General features: G+C 35.7%; 1 protein-coding gene across 1 annotated transcript; it reads left to right on the top strand.

Annotated features, from left to right (window-relative positions):
* Positions 1 to 6,090: 6,090 nt before the first annotated feature.
* LOC148850678 (U-box domain-containing protein kinase family protein) lies at positions 6,091 to 11,552 on the top strand. The gene is made up of 8 exons (XM_088942969.1): positions 6,091 to 6,655; positions 6,754 to 6,866; positions 7,526 to 7,653; positions 7,779 to 8,241; positions 8,913 to 9,059; positions 9,182 to 9,724; positions 9,809 to 10,528; positions 10,628 to 11,552. The coding sequence occupies exons 1-8, from the start codon at positions 6,496 to 6,498 to the stop codon at positions 10,808 to 10,810; spliced, it is 2,457 nt and encodes an 818-aa protein (XP_088799095.1). The 5' UTR covers positions 6,091 to 6,495; the 3' UTR covers positions 10,811 to 11,552.
* Positions 11,553 to 18,722: the final 7,170 nt, after the last annotated feature.

The following is an 18,722-nucleotide window of genomic DNA, read 5'->3' as shown; positions in this document are numbered from 1 at the left end:
TATGATAATTAGTTTTTTTTTTTTTGGAAAGGTAAAAGAAATATATTAACTAGGAGAAATATATACATAGTTCCTTACATCTAGGATCCCTAAAGGGTAAGTATCAAACAAAAAATTATTTTGTATATGGTTTTTTAGCTTGATAATCTATTTTGTGAGCAGGAGTATTAAAGGATTAATTAATAAAACAAAAGTCTACAAAGAGAAAGGAGGAGGATAATATCTGTTTGGTCATCATCAAAAGTGCTAGGCACAACCAATGGATAGATGCTTGATTCTTTAGAGCATTGATCACTTGATGAGAATTTGAGTATATCTGGAGATAAAGCTTTTGTAGTTGTGGAGCTTGTTTGATTCCCTGGAAAATAGCATATAATTCTACTTCTTCATCTGTTTTTAAGCACAGATTTTCCTCTTGCAACACAAAGGCAATCCAAAGTTGAAGATAAACAAATAGTTCCATAGGAGAAGGTTGTCTAATTAATACTGTATGCATCTGTAAATTATAATACGATCAGTATCTTGATTTATGGTGATGAAGAATTTTGGAGGTAGCCACTATGTTATGTGGATATAGCTGTGTTGAAACTTTAGTCATTGAAACACTCTGTTAATTCTGTTTAAAATTGAATGAGGAGTTAGATATCTGTCTTTGAAACATTTTTCATTACGAGCAAAACAAATATTAACACAATGGCATACCAGCTTAGAGTTTTGGTGATCAATATCTTATCTAGGAAAATTTTAGTAAGTTCTATTTTGCAGTTTTGCCAAGAAGAGTGAAAAATAGCATTTAAGTTGATATTTCAAGGAGATGCAAAAAGAATAGCTCTAGTATAGGGACATTCCAAAAAGAGATGGTTTATAGATTATGTATTATTTTGACACAAACCACAATCACGATGTTGAGAAATATCTAAAATATTTTCCTTTACAGGAAGATAACCATGAATTGGTCTCCAAAAGTATAGTTGATATCGAGGAGGGATTGGAAGGGTCCAAATCCATTTTAGGCACACCTTAAGATCATCTATAGGTCTTTGTTGACGGGGAAGATGGAGATGTTTATAGGCTTGTTTAGTTGAAAACTTACCTACCAAATGTAGAGTCCAAACCCAGGAAATTGAATTATCAAGAGGTAAAATGAAAGAGTTGAGAATATCTTGGATTTTTGACTGATCAAAGTGAAGATTTAGGACGTTCCTATCCCACATACCGTTTGGAATGAGGTTGGAGAAGGCAAGATTTCTTAGGTTGGGGCCGTAAGTTGTTCAATCATTTGGAAACCATTTTGTGTTTGGATCCAAAGGAGTTGATCAATTTTCTGATGGGAGTTGGCTGAAATAAAATAAAATAAAAACTACTTGTTGAGAAATATCTCGTAGTTGAGGAGCTGTAGATTTCCAAAAAAAAAGGAGCTTGACTGAGGAATGGCATAGGGCCATAAGTTGTTCAATTCTATTTATTCATATTCATACATATATATTCTATATTCTATAGAATATTTTTTCTATTCTAGTTTCATTTTTAGATTTTTTTATGTTTCAATTTCAATATAATATAAATATGAAAACAAAATAAACATATGAAATGATACTGCCAGGTTACTTTTAGAAGTAAGACTTTGTTGACAAGCTTAATATCTCGAAAGCCTAAACCTCCTAAATTTCTAGATTAAGTTAGTTTGTTCCAAGAACACCAACAATAGGGGTAAAGATTAGAATCAGATCTAACCCACCAGAAATTCCTAATACTTTTCTCAAATTCATTAGTGGATTTTTTTGGAAACTGGGCAACACTCATTGTATGGACAGGAATAGCTTGAAGAACTGATTGGATGAGTACTCTTTTACTTACTTGGCTCAGAGTAGTAGCTTTCCATTTATTTAATTTTGATTTAATATTGTCCAAAAAAAAAAAAGCTAAGAATGTTTATTTCTTCCTCAAATTAGAGGAATTCCTAAGCATTTAGAATTTTCTTGAAGAATTTTTATTTGAAGTTGCCTTTTAATCATTCTCTGATGCCTAGGATGAATGTTTTTACTAAAATAAATTCCAGATTTATCCAAGTTTATAAGTTGTCCCAAGGCTTCCTGAAATTTGTTTAAGATTATCTAAATCTTTTCGATGGGCTCGAAGAAAGAAAAGAATGTCATCAGGAAAAAATAGGAAATAGAAGGGGCCCCATTTGCTACCTGGATTCCTTTCAAGTTATTCTCTTGTTCATCTTTCAAAATCATTCTAGAAAGATATTACATGGCTAGAATAAAAAGGTAGGGGGATAGAGGGTCTCCCTATCTAAGACCTCTAGAGGGAAAGAATTTTCCTTCAAAGAATCCATTAATGAGGACAAAACAAGAGACATAAGAGATACACTCTAAGATGATTTGACGGAAATCTTATGAGAAACCTAGAGCTTCTAGAACTTTCAAGTGAAAGGACCATTCGAGCCTATCATAGGCTTTAGCCATGTCAAGTTTAATTGCCACAAAACTTGGCCCTCTTTTATGATTTTTAAGGAAGTGGGACATTTCATGGGCTATAATGATATTATCCATCATTTGCCTACTTGGGACAAAAGTAGTTTGGGTAGGGGCAATACACTTTTCAAGGATTGTAGGAAGTTTATTTGCTAGGGTTTTAGTTATGATTTTGTACAACACATTACAAAGATTAATAGGATGGAAGTCTTAGACTTTAGTATAATCTACCTTTTTGAGATAAGGCAAATAAAAGCATAGTTCAATCTTTTCAACAATTTCTTATTTTGGAAAAATTCTTTGACAAAACCTATTATTTCATAGCCCATCACATTCCAATGTTCCTTATAGATTAGAGTTGGCATCCCATTAGGGCTTGGAGATTTAAGGCTACCTATACTGAAAATGCCTGCTTTGATTTCTTCATTTGATGGGGTTGAGGCTAGGAACAAATTATCTTATTCAGAAATGATTGGGTTAAAGAGACTTTGGATGAAAGATAGGTTTCGGGGAGATTGATGGGTAAAGAGATCAGAAAAATATGAGATAAAAACTTCTGCTATCTATTTGTGTTTAGTCACCCAATTTTCTTGGTCATTTTTAATTCCTTCCATCAAATTCCTTTTCTTCCAAAACATGGCACTCTTATGAAAATAGTTGGTATTTCTGTCTCCCAATCAAAGCCAAAGTTATCTAGATCTTTGTCTCCAGTAGGATAAATTGGTTTTTATGAGGGCTAATTTAGTTATCAATAAATAATAGCAGGGCATTTGGATAACTTCTCTTATAATCACTAACGTTGATTTGTTAGAACGTTTATATATTATAAGGGTTTATCTATGATATGGGGAAAAGTATGATGTGGGTAGAGGTTTGACCAATAAAAGTATAAAACTCTTCCTGAATTTTGATGAATAGACCACCTAATTGATTATCAATTTTATGATAACGGTTGATTGATTATAAGTTTTTCCTGTATCAATGTTCTTTTGGATATTTGATATCAATGTCCAACTCTATAAATAAAATAAAAGAGTTGACAAAAGGGGTAAATTTAATATGATGTTAAAATAAGGTTTTGAAAACCCGGGTGGTCAGACTGGTTGACCCAGAAACCATTCAAGCATCCAGTTCCATTTTATCTTAAAACCATTTTTTAGCCCAAAAAATTGTTGACTTGATAGTTTTTTTACTGTTTTTTATTTTAATTATTTTAAATTTTTTTAATCAAAATGAACCGTTCATTCAAACCAAACGATCAAACCGCTGACCTAAAAACCCAGAACCCAGTGGCCAAAGCGGCTTTTAAAACCTTGTGTTAAAATGTAAAGGGAAGCTTCAAAACAAAAACCCTATATGAAATATAATTATTAGCATACCGACTTTTTTTCTAAACAAAAGAAATTAAACTTTGACCAAGATGGTTTCTTGAGAATCAATCAATTCATTGAAAATAATCTCAATTTTCACCAAAACAAGCATCTTGTCTAAAATAAACCCTCTTTCTGTGGGCTTGGCTGGGAAATGGAATAAGTACAAATACATACAAAATTTAAGGTTTTACGTTATACAATTTTGTATTTGTACTCTACATAAGTATTTCCACCAACTAAACTCTGCTGCCATTACTAGAATTTTCATTTTAAATTAATCTTGCCTAGCACAATTTTCTGTAACATTATATATGGAATCCAGACTATAACAAATTTTCAATTTTGGAACTTGGACACTAACAATCAATTGACAGCCTGATAGGAACAAATTTGTACTTGTAACTTGTCCATGTCCATCTATGTGTAACATGACTTTATTCCTTTGTCCATTTGTGCAATCATCTGCCCACCTTACATGTTTGAGAAAGTCTTAAATTTCTCATAACAACATGACTTACATCATGGTATATGACATTGGTTTTCCTTGGCGAAACTAAACTCAAGGAGGTCTTCATTTGTTTTCATTGCAATTGGAGTAAATGCATAAACTCGGTTTGGAAGGAGTACAAATGCAAATATGTAGATATACAAGATTTTGCACTCTACATATTTGTATTTGTACTCCTTCCAAGCTGAGCCATAAGTGCAAATGAGACATGGAGAGTAAAATGATGTGATCGCAATAACTTTATGTGAATTGGAAAATGGAAGGTAGTTTCATTCATCAATTCATCTTTTGGTTGATGAATGAAATTTGGTTTATGCATTCAAAATAAATAAATAAATAAAAGAATGGAGGCAAGAGGAAGGCCAGACAGCACTATGGTATTCATCAATTCATATTTTGGTTGATGAATGAAATTTGGTTTATGCATTCAAAATAAATAAATAAATAAAAGAATGGAGGCAAGAGGAAGGCCAGACAGCACTATGGTGAAAGGAATGCTATGCAAATTTTGTATCAATTAATAATGCAAAATATAGTTGCAAACAAATGGATGCAAAACTGATTGCATTGCGAACAAACATAGCCTTGGGGATAAAAAGTGGTTAATAGATCATTGAAAAAACTTGGCTGTCTACATCTTACAACCTATGCTGTCCACAGGACTCTCCCTGTTAGGGGGTCCAACTTAGGTTGGCCCAAATTAATATAAATTTTGACAAAAGCCTAACCTTAACCTGCCCAAATTGCACCCTTACTCCTTGTGGAGATAGGGCTGTATGAACTAACGTGTGGTGTGGAGGTATGAAACATGGAGAGAGAGCCTATAGACAGCAAAGTTCACATAGATAATATTAGAGAATCGATAATCGGGATTTGATCCTCATAGAGTGCACCTCACACTCACCTCACAGCACATCCAACTGGGGTGTATTGCGAATATCTCCCCATGGATAATAACGCACAAATACAATAAGTGTCCCCGATGTGTAGTTGGAATATGTTGTAAGATTGGAGTGAGGAGCACTCCGAATAACTTATCTAGACTCCATATTAGAATAGCCCCAAGTGATGCATAGTAGGGTAATGGTTCGGTTAACCAAACCATGGACCTTTTTTTCTAAACTGAACTAGTAGTATCAGTTTTTTAAAAACTGATAATCGAAGTCGACCAGTTAATCAATTGACAGTTTGGTTCATCGTTTTTGGTTTTTTTTATAATATTTATATATAATAAATAATATAAAAAATTAGAAATACATATAAATAATATATTATATATTATAAATATATAATATAATGCATATATATTCATTTATAATATATTAATAATATAAATATAAATATATGCATACCAGTTGGTTTAATTAAAAACGTAAAGTTCGAAGGAAGCAACAAAGCAAAAGAGGGTTTGCTGACATTCACAACTGCATTTTAGAATATAATAATAGGTATGATAAATGATAGAAAGGGATAAAATATCTTGTTTTTTACAAACCAAACACATCTTTGTATTACAATACCTGGAGGAGATTTCTTTTCTTTTTCTTTTGGTTGGAAGTTGGAACTAGAAATCACTTTCACGGAATTCTTTGGTCCCAGTTCAATAGTTTAGACCTGGAAGAACCTCAACCAAGGGTGAAGGTTGTATATGTCAATACATACACGATACACGAACGATGGAATGTGGAGTCAAGAACAAAGAAACAAGAAAAATCAAATCAAATCAAATAATTAAAAAGTAAGGAAGAGGACCCAACTAAGCAACGTCTGCTTAGCCACGGTGATTTCCAAGCTTGGCCGTCTTAGCCTCATAAAGAAAGGCAATCTGTCTCAATCCCTTAAAAATTTTCCAACAACAAATCTTTGAAAACATTTCAGAAGAAAACCAAACTTCTTAGACTCTATTACCCTTCCTTTACTTTTCTTTCTTCTTCTATTTCACAATCGATTCTCAGCGGCCACCTCTGTTTACAGTCGAATTAGCCTTGGTTAAATATCTTGCCGGAAAAATAGGAATTCCGATCGATCCATGCCTTGATACCTTCCTGTCATCGTTCTCACCATCCTTTGTAGGCTATATAAATCCGAAGTATATAGTTTCAGCTCAAGTTTATTTGTTTCGAGCAAACCATCGATGGATACCAAGTCGGAGAAGGTCTATGTTGCCGTCGGGAACGATTTGCAGGAAGGGATAGGGACTTTGGAGTGGGCACTGAGAAAATGGTCTGGGCAAACGATTTCCATAGTTATCATCCATTTCAACAATAATAACAAGGATTTTGTTTACACCCCATGTAAGTTATACTATATTTCCCATTGAGTATCTGTTCTAGACTACAGTTTTCCCTCCCTTTTGACTGGAACTCAGATGGGTTTATTAATTTTGTCTCAGTTGGAAAGCTTCCTGCAAGCTCTGTAAATGATGAGAAGTTGCGGATATTTAGGATGTATGAACAGGAGAAGACCGACAAGCTGCTGTCGAAGTACATAGATTTCTGTGCCAAGGTTTGGTTGATTTGCTTCTCTGAATGCTCTTTAAAAGTTTCTATGCTGAAAATCTGCATTCTGTAGAAGAGCAGTACTGCAAAAGTGGTTTGAATTAAAAATTACTTTGCTCTGCTAACCCCCTGCTATTCGACCCACTTGTACAAAACTCATCAGTGACATTTAAAATATCTTCTCAATCTCAAATTATTTTTCTGTGTTAACTTCTTCAGAAATTATATTATTTGAATTTAGAAAGAAGATTTAAATCAGTTTTAGAATGAGGGGTTTTGAGCCAGAATGTGATGAAAACAGAACAGCCTTATCATAGCTGCAATGAAATGCCTTTCTTTCAATCACAATGTGTAACCATGTGCCCTATGAATTGAGCATCTGGACCCACCATTAAATAAGCCTCACCTAAAAGACCACTTATCTAAAAAATCAGAAGGATCAGACAAGTTCCAGCCATGAGTGTCTAAGTATTTTTTAGAGTGGGACCTATCTGATGGTGGTCTCTGGTCTTCTAACTTGAGACCTGGCAGTTTTTGAGGCACCACTCATTCTTGTTATGATGTCTTTATTTTTAAGAATTTTAAATTTATATCTCTAAGAAACACCTTTTAAATTTTGGTTGATTTATAATTAAATCATATTCAGTTTTACTCATTCATTCATAGGTGAGAACTGGAGTTCTAAAAGTAGAAAAAACTGAAGAACCCATTTACAAGGTTATTGTTGGACTGATATCAAGGCTTCGGGTGACCAAATTTGTCATGGGCATTACACTGATGAAATCCCAGTGTTGGTAATTGTTTCTGTTTATGTCATCATCTTCTTATCAAGTTCAGTTTCTTAACTCTGCTTTTTGAGTTTTTCATTTTAATATATGCATATGGTATATTAAAATGAGTTCCTACTTTTCTTTCTAAGGAAAACAAAGAGTGCAATCAGTGCAGCGTTTTATGTACATAAGAACAAGCCTAATTTTTGTGAGTCATTCATAATATGTGGAGGGGAATTGATTTTTCTTGGAGAAGGGAATGAAGAGGGGTTTGTGGAGGATGACCAGGGACTCATGGTTGCTAAGTTGAGGAACAAAGTTAGTTTCAAAGGTTGGCTAGGTAGAGCATTCACAGATAGCACAGCTATTCATCAGTCTTGTGTGAGAGATGATTCCCATTGCACCTTGGCTGCCGCTTCGATGGGCGTCGAATTATCACTCAATTCTCATGAGAGGTGGGAAAACTATGCTGAAGAAGTAGAAAATTACCTTCAGTGGTTGTCAATTTCAGAAGTAGGTGAAGAATTTCATGAAGAAGAAAATGGTCCTGCTGCTTCCCAACTTAGTCTTGAGAAAGAGCTGGAGAAGCTTCAACAAGCTAGTACAAAAATGGTAACCTCTGAACCATTTCTGTTCTTTGTGGTTGCAGATTAAACATGTAGCTTTCTTGGTATTAGAAATCATTTGAATTAATTGTCTATTATATAAAGAATCCAGCATTGGTTCTTCAATGTAGCTTTCTTGATTGGGTCCTCTGCCCTCATTTTTTGATTTTTGAAACCAGTGGGATAACGACAGACATAGAATGATAAGATGGGTTGCCACTTAATTACCAACCACACTACCTTTATTTTACACCAAAAGTTGAAAACAAAGAACAAAATCTCTCTAATCAAGCTACACATTATTATGTAAAGTTGATCATAGATGGGGTTGTTTGGATGCAAGGTTATAACCCGACAGACTTCCAGGGCTGGTCCCTCTTTCTCTTCCATTTCCCATGAGCAAACAAACAAGAGCAGTAGAGTACTAAAGCAAGCCGGTTTAAATTTACAGATGCAAGGTTATAACCCGACAGACTTCCAGGGCTGGTCCCTCTTTCTCTTCCATTTCCCATGAGCAAACAAACAAGAGCAGTAGAGTACTAAAGCAAGCCGGTTTAAATTTACAGTTTACTGTCTCACTATTGCCCAAACACCCTGTTTTTGGGTCTATTGTCTCACTATCTTTGAGTTACATGACTATGGATTCTGCTTGAAATTTCTCTCTTTTTTTTGGTGCAGTCTCAGAATGCTTCAGATAGAATTGGTGCCATGAGGGCTAAAACAGAGGAAGCCCGTAAGATGACAGAGGAGAAAAGAAAAGAAGTCAAAATCCACGTTGAGAGACAGAGACGGGCTGAACGGATCATTTCTCTCTGCAATCGTAGGGTATTTCTTTGTTTCCTACACACCAAATTCGTAAAACCCAACAGGGTCTCGTGCAGACCTTGATGAGAATCATGAGATTAACCAGATCACGAAGTTTGATACAATTAATTCATCTACTGTAGGTTGAAGAACTAGATGCTCGTATAAATGAAGAGAGCACCACTCAGAATGATCTAAAGAAAGATTTGGAGGCAGCAAGGGAATACATCTATGAAGTCTCGAGTGACATCGAAGAGACCAAGAGCAAGCTCAGCTCAATAATGGAGCTCCAAGCAGAGCTCACCCGTAAGCTGCACTCGTCCTCCTTGGCAAAATTCCATGCTGAAAGCCAACTACAGAATGCGATGGCGGCAAGAACTGAGTTGCTCCTAGAGATCGACGAGTTGCGCCGTGAGCGGGGCTTGTTGCGCCGGAGAGTCGAGTTCTGTAGAGAAAAGGAAGCAATAGCAGCGGCGACGGCATCATCGAATAGCTTGAACTACGCTTACAGAGAGTTCACGGCCGACGAGATCAGAGTGGCAACCGATGATTTCTCGGAACGAATGAGGTTGAAATCGGGAGGCGTTGGGACGAACGTCTACAGAGGAAGGCTCAACCATACAACAGTTGCCATCAAACTGCAGGATTCTCTCTGTCGACAGTCTCAAGAAGAGTTGCGAACTAAGGTAACAGGTCGGGCCATTGCATTTTACTGGTATTAACTTGTAACGATCATAACCGGTCAATTGCATCAATTTAACTCCATGCAGATGGAGCTACTGTGCAAAATCCGGCACCCCCATCTGATTAGCATGATCGGAGCCTGCACCGAGCGGAGATGCATCATCTTGGAATACATGCACAACGGTAGCTTACAGGACATTCTCTTCTTTTCCTCCAACTCCAAGTCCAATCGTAGCAGAAATAGGACTCTCCCTTGGCACGCTCGCATCCGCATCGCAGCCGAGATCTGTTCAGGCCTGAGCTTCCTTCACATGGCGGAGCCAAGGTCCATCGTCCACGGTGACCTGAACCCATCCAAGGTCCTCCTGGATCGCCACCTCGTAGCCAAACTCACTGGGTTCCGACTGGGTCGATCACCCGAGGAGTCAGAGAAACGGTCCGATGCACATGCGTTTGGAATCATAATGCTGCAACTTCTGACGGGGAGACAAGGTGCTGGGTTGGTTGAGGAGGTGACGAGAGCGATGAAATGCGGGGCCTTGATTGGGGTTTTGGATGAGACGACGGCGAGAGAATGGCCGCTGGAGTTGGCAGAGAAGTTTGCTGGGATAGCGTTGAGGTGCGTGGACGTCGGTGGGAAGCAGAGGATGGAGACGAGGCGGGCTACAGTAATGAGAGAACTGGAGGAACTGAAGAGAAAGGCAAGCGATGTCATGGGGTGGAGAGGAAGCCAGACGACGGAAGGAGGCCTGGGCCAGGAGGACGATCGCGATGTGCCTAGTGTTTTCCTCTGCCCAATTTTGCAGGTTGGTAATGGTATATAACTATATACATACTCTGTCTGTCTGTCTGATTCTGATACTCTCAGAGTCTCAGTTGCTGTAATTCTAATGTTCTGGGTGCAGGAAGTGATGAAAAACCCACATGTAGCAGCAGATGGTTTCTCGTACGAGTGGGAAGCCATAGAAGAGTGGCTGAGAACAGGGCACGAGACATCACCCATGACCAACCTAAGGCTCAACCACAAGCTCCTCACCCCAAACCACACCCTTCGTTCACTCATTCATGACTGGCTCAATAAAACCTGATTCCCTCCGATTATCAAAACAGTGTTGGAGGCCTTCTTGTTCCTTCTGTAAAACAGAGCTTCACAGTCCAATTTAGGGGGTTGCTTTCTTGCTTTCTTTTAACCCCTCTACCACTTTTCCACTCTATTTGTCGCAATCACATTCCAATTCCAAGATTTCTGAGTTTTCCTCAACTGATTTCAACAACTGAAATACAAAGCTCCTGTTTCTCAGTGTATAACTGCAAACGGGCTGATGCTCTGTTCCATAGCAAAGTGATGGAGACTATGGGTTTAATTAAATTCTTTAACCAGGCATAGCCACCACTGAGTTGAAGCAGAATCATCATTTCTACTTCACAAGGAACTGATTTGGGCCTATCCCACCAGACCTGCCAGATCCATTTCTAATTAGGAATTTCTTTTAGAGAGCACTAGCTAGAGCAGAGAGGCGATCATTTCTTTTCTAACCCGGCCCAGTCCCGTCTAAAATCTAACTATTTCTGGGCTTGGGCCCGGGTATTATATTCAGGCCCAACTTGTATCAGGCTCTGAAATTTGTAGGCTGAGCCTGGGCCATTTAGGCCCATCCTATGATCACCCCTTGGAGGTGAGCTGGAGAAGCTTTAAGGTGGGATACGATTTCCAAGCCTAGTGGAAATTACATCCCTTGTTCATCTTTATCTTCTTTTAGAATACTGCATAATAATGTATCTATAAATTTTTATAAATATATATTTTTTAAAATTATTTTTTATTATTAATCGGATGCAAATCATAATATCAAAATATAATTACATAAACACCTTATCCAAATATGTGATAATTGGATGGAGTTATGAAGCTTCAAGTATCATTGATAGGCCTATCTATTTCGTTAGATTCTTCTTTTTGTAATGTTTTATTTTTTTGTGTATCTTATTTTGTTCATTTATCAAAAAAAAAATGTAATATTTAAATAGAAGATAATGATGGGAACAATAGTAGTTCAATTTACAATTTAAACATTACAATTAAATAGGAACTAAATCCAAAAATGAGTAGAAATAATTTTGGCGTTCAATTTTTATATATTTTTTTATATTTTTGTGTGTAGAAATAATTTTGATATGTCACACTTACTTTTTGTTTAATATGATAATTATATGATATTATACATGTGTCTTAATGTTTTTTGTTTTTGCAAAATTTATTTTTTTTCATTTATGTATTTTATATTTTATTAATTTTTATTATTTATTTATGACATTAAATGTTAACACAGTTGACCTAAAAGTTGAATTATCAATGTTTACCAGACAGTAAAATAATTTTATTTTTTGGTCAATTATAAATTATGTATTTCATTTTCATTATCAATAAAAATAATTATTGTTTATTGATAATGTGTATAATTTTTTTAATTATACTTAATTTTTAGATGTTTATCAATAAATTACACTTATTTTTTTAATTTGATTAATAAAAATATGATAAATGTGTATAATTTTTCTACATTTTTGTAATTTTTATATTTATTTCTATTTTAATAGTTTTATTACCTAACTATGACTTCATAGGTTGATCAATTTGGTTTGGATGGTTGAATTTCTTAGCCACCACTTGGACAAAGAATGGTTTTGTTTTTGAGTTAGTGTTACAATATATGTGTTTATGTTGTTAAAAATATTGATAAACATCTAATTGGCAGTATTTATTAGTAAAAAATAACTTAAAATATAGGATTTAATAAGAGAAAATAGGAGTTAATAATTTAAGTATAAGACTTAATGAGAGATGATTAAATGAGGTGAGAAGTAATAATTGAAGTTACATTTTCAACCATTGCCATTAAAATGGACTAAATACACAATTATAGGCATTTTAGTAGCCATAAAAGCTAATATTAAAACTATAATAAAATGACTTTTACACCCTTTCTCAAACAAATAAGTAAAAGGTAATTTTAGTCTAAAAAAAAGTTTCACATTGCATTCCCACTTTTAAATATAGTATAGATTATTGTGTTATGTTTAAGTGCCAATATCGCAACTTTTTTATATTTTAATAAAAAATATAAGTTAAATCGTAATTACCACATAAAATGAGCAAAGTTATTCTTGAGAATTAGAATAAAATTAATTGCTTGATTGATGTTGGTTTGGACTGTCAAGATTTTTGCATTGCTGTTCACATTTCGGAATTCACATGTATTGGCCTTCAATCATCAGTTAGCAAGCCATTTATCTTCAAGATTAGTCATAAAACTAGGACTTATGGTTCCATAGTTATTTTATTTTATTTTTTAGGTATTACATATTAGAAATTATAGAAGGTTAAGGTGTGGAATAGAGCAGGGTGCATATGAGGTTCAAGATTTTGCCATGGAGAGCCTGTAGTTATATGGGTTTGATCTAGGGATGTCAATGGGTTAAATTAAATGGTAAATTCAGCTTGAACTGATCTTACAGGGTTGGGTTAGGGTTAAGCTATTCAGTTTTAGGTTTGAGTTAGGGTTTTGCTTCTTTGGCTCGAGTCAAATTCGGGTTTTGGTTGATCAGTCCTGCAACCTATTAGGCCATGATACCCCTACATATATACATAGTATTCTTGTAACTTTTTGACTTCTAACTTTATAAAAGTTTAGGATTTTTTTTTATGTGTTGATTTTAGTTTTCTTCTTTTTCAAATGGAAAAAAGTGACACCTTATAATCTATAAAACAAATTCCTAATTTAAATTAATGACTTTAAGATTTACAAAATGTATTAAAAAATACAATTGAAATGCTACGACTCAAATTGGATCAATATCATATTTGACTTTATAGGGTCGCGACAAATTTTAAAATTATGTACTTTTGAGTCAGGTGAGGTTAGGGTTGAGACAAACCCATTCTGAACCCAACCTGTTGACATCCCCAGTTTGATCCCTGGTCTCCATATTTGCAACAACACCAATTGACCATCCTGCTACCGGTTCATTAGCATTTAAGGGCCAGGTGTCAGCAAAGAGCCCAGATCTGTTCAAAGCAAAAAACCCATGTAAACACTCTGAGAACATAACCTTTAGCCACACATCATGGAAAGATATTTCCAATGTGCAATAAGCCCAGATTCCCTCCCCACAAAACTCTGTGCGTACTTTAAAAGCATTAGCATCCATCCACATCCATAGATTGAAAATAAGCTTACATGACATTATCATCGGGAAATGTTTTCAATAGACGGTTGGGATGTACCGTAGGGCATTGGGGGCACTGATATGAACTCATTAAAAATATCTCTTCATGAATTTAACACACATATATGAGAGATATTTTCAATATGCAAATAGATGCCAGTGCTTTCATGGTGCCTGCAGAGTTTTTGTAGGGATGAAATCTTATATCATGTACGTTAAATATGCCTACCATATCTTTTTAAGGCCTACTTATGTCAAGTCCGTATGGGCATGCCTGATGAGCACATAGTGTGCCTAAATACATTTATGCTATTTTTGTTTTGATAAAAAAAAACAAAATAAATAAATAAGAGAGAAACAGAATGTTTAAAGCCTAAGGAAGTCCCTAAGAAACTATTTCTCCTATTTTCTGTCAATAATAAAACACAGCCATGTTGTACGCTGATTGTGTGTTGAGGATTCTCAAAGATTAAAATATCAAGACGTACACTGATACACAAAATTTTGAAACATTTCAAGATTATCCAAACCCTCTAATGATTACAAAATAAAAAAAAAAAAAGAGTATTGATCATCTGGATATATCACCAATATTCAACTTTTTTGTCCTACAAACATTGTTCTGTCTATTGTTTTTGTGATATATATTATTATCACTTAATATTTAAAATTCAGAAAAAAAAAATGAATCAGTCAACCAGTAAGCTTTAGATAAGTAATAGTAAAAGCTGATGACACGACGACAAATAGGCCTTAGCTTCATTGGAATTCACATCAACACCCCACGAGTGCGCCCCACACCCCACGACAAATAGGCCTTAGATATACATGTGGGATGCCCCACATGTCGGGCGCCAATCTGATCTAGCTTCATGATGTGATGTGGTAAAAACAAATAAACAATACTTGAGTATGTTTCCGTAGTTGTCATCGGAAGATGCACCCAACACACGTTTGAGATGTGCCGTGTGGCCCGTCGGTAGGGCACAGATGTAAATTCACAAAGTGCATGATATCATAAAGCATGGATCTCCTGTTCTCCACTCCCCCAATAATCGGCTTAACTTGACCGCTATCTTCATCAATTACTTTGTTTATATTTTAAGTACCGTGTAACCACATGTAATCATACAACATTTTGTTTTTTAATTATACCTTTAAAATACAAACGAAAATCATCATAAGATTAAAATGGATATTTAATCATTTTTAGAATTTATAATTTAGAATTCAGAATAATATTTTCTATATTTAAAATTTAAATAAAAAAATTCACTAATATCAATATACCTTTTAATATAATTATTACACTTTCAATTGTCAAAATTCAAAACAAACCAACATGCCCTAAATACCAACGAACAAGAGTGATAGTGGTTGGTAAGGCACCTTGTCAAATTTAAGCTCTCACCAATTAATTTGAGTTGGCATTCTTTACTCATTCCAACTTTCAAATTCAAATCTTATGATATTTCCATTTTCCTAACAAAGAAAATGGAATCAAAATCTTGCTTTACAATTGGAATCAAAATCTTGGAATGGTTTATTCTTATAGTCTATTTGGTTCTAATGAAGGGTGATTTTGTCATCCAATGACATTGTGACACATGGCACAATAGGATTATCACATGACCCCAACGCCACACGAACAACTACGAATCTCACTAAGTCAAGGAGGTGCACCTCGGAACTAGTCTGAGCATCTCGTACATAGCTTGGGCACCTCAAGAGAGCAGCTAGCAGCACCTTGTCTTGGGTCGACCTGTGGTACCTTGTCAATACCGGTCCAAGGGACATCGGCGTGAGAAACGACCTCCCTCAAAGGACTTACCGACTTGACTGAAATCCAGGCGGCGACCTACGAGATGTGCTCGCCAACCTTCTCTGCGTGCATCTTATCACTCCCGGGTTCTTCAAAAGTCAGCTCTCGCACCTTCGTTCCAGAGGCAATCGGATAAGGCACATAAGCCTATTCCGCATGCGAAACTACCTCCGAAGACTTTGGACTAGTAAATCCATCTTCTCGGGGATCTTGGACACGGTGCATGAAACTCACGCCAACTGACGCCTATATAAAAGCGCCCCCATTTTCTAAGAAAGGTATGCACGATTTAACATTCACAACTCTCTAGCTCTGTCTACCATCAGATTCAAACAGGAATAAGAATGGAAATTGAAATCAGCAAGAATGGGATTTCATTCCCAAGGGATGAAGAAGGAATGGCATTGGCCATTCCCTCAAATAGGAGAATGTCATGCCAATCCACTATAAATGAAAATGAAAATTCAATTCTGCCCAACCAATCAGTTGGAATTCGAATAACCCATCACGATTCCAGGTCCCTATTCCCGTAAACCAAACGGGCCCTGAGTTAATAACCAATGGTCACCCTTCAATTCATTGGCTAATGTACGTACTTATCTCTCCTCCATTTTAGGCCAATGGATCCACCGTCACCGTAACCGAATGTCTAATTCCCAGATGGGCAGCACAGCCTCAGCCTGGAAATGGCCACTGTTATAAAGAATCTGACTGGCCGAGCGACTAACCACCCAATCCAGTTCGGCATGGGACAGTTTTAGGGACCGTCTATGGAGTCTTGGTTTGCTTCATCTTCCAGAGATTCGAAAATATTAAGTTTCTCTCCCTTCTCCCATCGATCATCTTCGCAATTTTTTAGGACGTATGTGGAAAATATTTGGGGTGGGTTAAGGGGGAAAGAATTCACGCAAGTTAAGAGAATTTAAATTTTTTTAGGGTCCACAATGACGCTACCTTTTTGACTCCGTGAAAATATCTCTATTGGGTGGGACAGAAAATGTGAGCTCCAAGGTATTAACCCTCAATGCTATTCTATCTCTATTTCTTTCTCTCTCTACAATAATGAATATATATATATATATATATATATATATATATATATATATTTCTGATTTGTATTATATATTTATTTATAATATATATTATAAAAATTTAAAACTGAAAAACTAACGAATCAAACCGATCAATCTGGCTTCAGTTTAATTTCAATTACCCATTCTCCAAAAACCAGTACTACTAGTTCAGTATGGAAAATAAGTTCATGGTTCAGCTAACCTAACCATGAACACCCCTCAACAACAACACCAATTTGATCTTTCTCTCTCTCTCTGGGTTGTTAATGATCTGGGTCAATCCAAATTCATTTGACCTCAACCCAAGCCTGCCCAAGTTGCACTCCTCTGTATTTTGAGTCCAGATCATAGATAGGATCAGGTCTGTCCTGGTCTGGGTTGTCATTTGTCAATGGTCTATTTTTATGTAAATATGCATTATCTTAACAATTGACAAAGTTGGCTAGCCCATCCAAAGTTCCAAAGCATAAGATTGTCTATTAGACAATCTTATTTTAAGGCATGCTTTTATTTAAGGTTTTTAAAACCGATTTGGAGAACGAACTGGTCGGGGTCTGGTTCCTGTGTTGAACGGTCAGCCCATTCTGACAAAAATAAAATAAAAAATTTTAAAAAATAAAAAACAGTCAAAACTGTTAAATAGTTCAAACGGTTCGATTGCCCGGGTCTTCGGTTTACTGATCAAATCAACATTTTTTTTGTCAAAATCCAGTTTTGGTGAAAAACATAAATGATCACCTGACCGGATCTCGGTTTTTTCGGTCCAATCCAGTTTTGAAAACCATGCTTTTATTTGTCAATGGATGCATTTGGCATTCCTTATTTTAAGGACTTATCTCCTTTTTTAAAGTTAAAAACTTATTTTCTACAAGGGCATTTTAACACGAAAAGGAGATTATTCCTTATAAAATAAGTAATGCCAAATGCAACTTAATTAGGCGTAAGAAAAAAAACAATAGGATTAATTCTGTGTATATTGCTTATTAGGGCTACAAATGGCATATCCATTTCTCCGATTGAGTCAGATCTTAGATATATCCAATCCGGTTCGTTCCATTTGCTGATTTGCAACCCTATTTGTAAGTCGGATCTGTATCGGGACTGGGTTCAGGTGCTTTCTTATTGGTTCAGGGCCGGTTCTACCCGGACCCATCACATCGGCAAACCTATTCTACCTAAACGAACACCACATTATTTGTACAAACTACAAAGGACTTCGCATTTCAGATAACCATATCAAATTTTCCAATTCTTAAAGGCTTCCAGTCTTGATTGAAGAAATAAACATCTATTCTCCTCTTCTCGTCTAATAAAAATTTCCAATGTATTTTTGACTCAACTTTTCTAAATTTGCATTTGGCCTATGATTTGTATCAGTTTACTCGGTTCAAGTGTGGAGGAATGCACAGGAGGGAGAACGGTGACTGTAACACTACCAAAAAATCAGGTCTCCCAGCTGAAAAAAAGAGCTCAAGAAAGAATGATGCATTACTTTCTGCAGTTTGAACTGAGATGATAATGTTGGTTTAAATATTCTCATTGGTACTAGCAAATGTATGCACGTGGTAATTTCAAATAATAATAATCAAAGCATGATGTATCAGTGGATTTGTTGCCTTTCAACATAAAGATCTGGTTTCAAATCTGCTTATTATAGTTTATATCAGTGTTTTTAGTTTGCGGTTGAATTGGATAGTCAAGTTGATTGACCTATCATCTAGATATATTTATAAATATGTTTTAATCCAAACCATTGACTTAGAGGTAACTTTGTTGGTTGAACTGCTGACCTATTTGACCAGGCCAATGGGACATGGGCAAGGTATTAATTCTCTTTTTCTTTTTTGTTTTGTATCTTTAGTCATTTCCATCATTAGT

This window comes from Nelumbo lutea, chromosome 5 (assembly GCF_056320005.1).
Source record: "Nelumbo lutea isolate HS-2025 chromosome 5, American lotus-T2T, whole genome shotgun sequence".
NCBI lineage: Eukaryota > Viridiplantae > Streptophyta > Magnoliopsida > Proteales > Nelumbonaceae > Nelumbo > Nelumbo lutea.
Note: the sequence above shows the minus strand (reverse complement) of the source record. Positions and strands in the feature narration are given on the sequence as shown.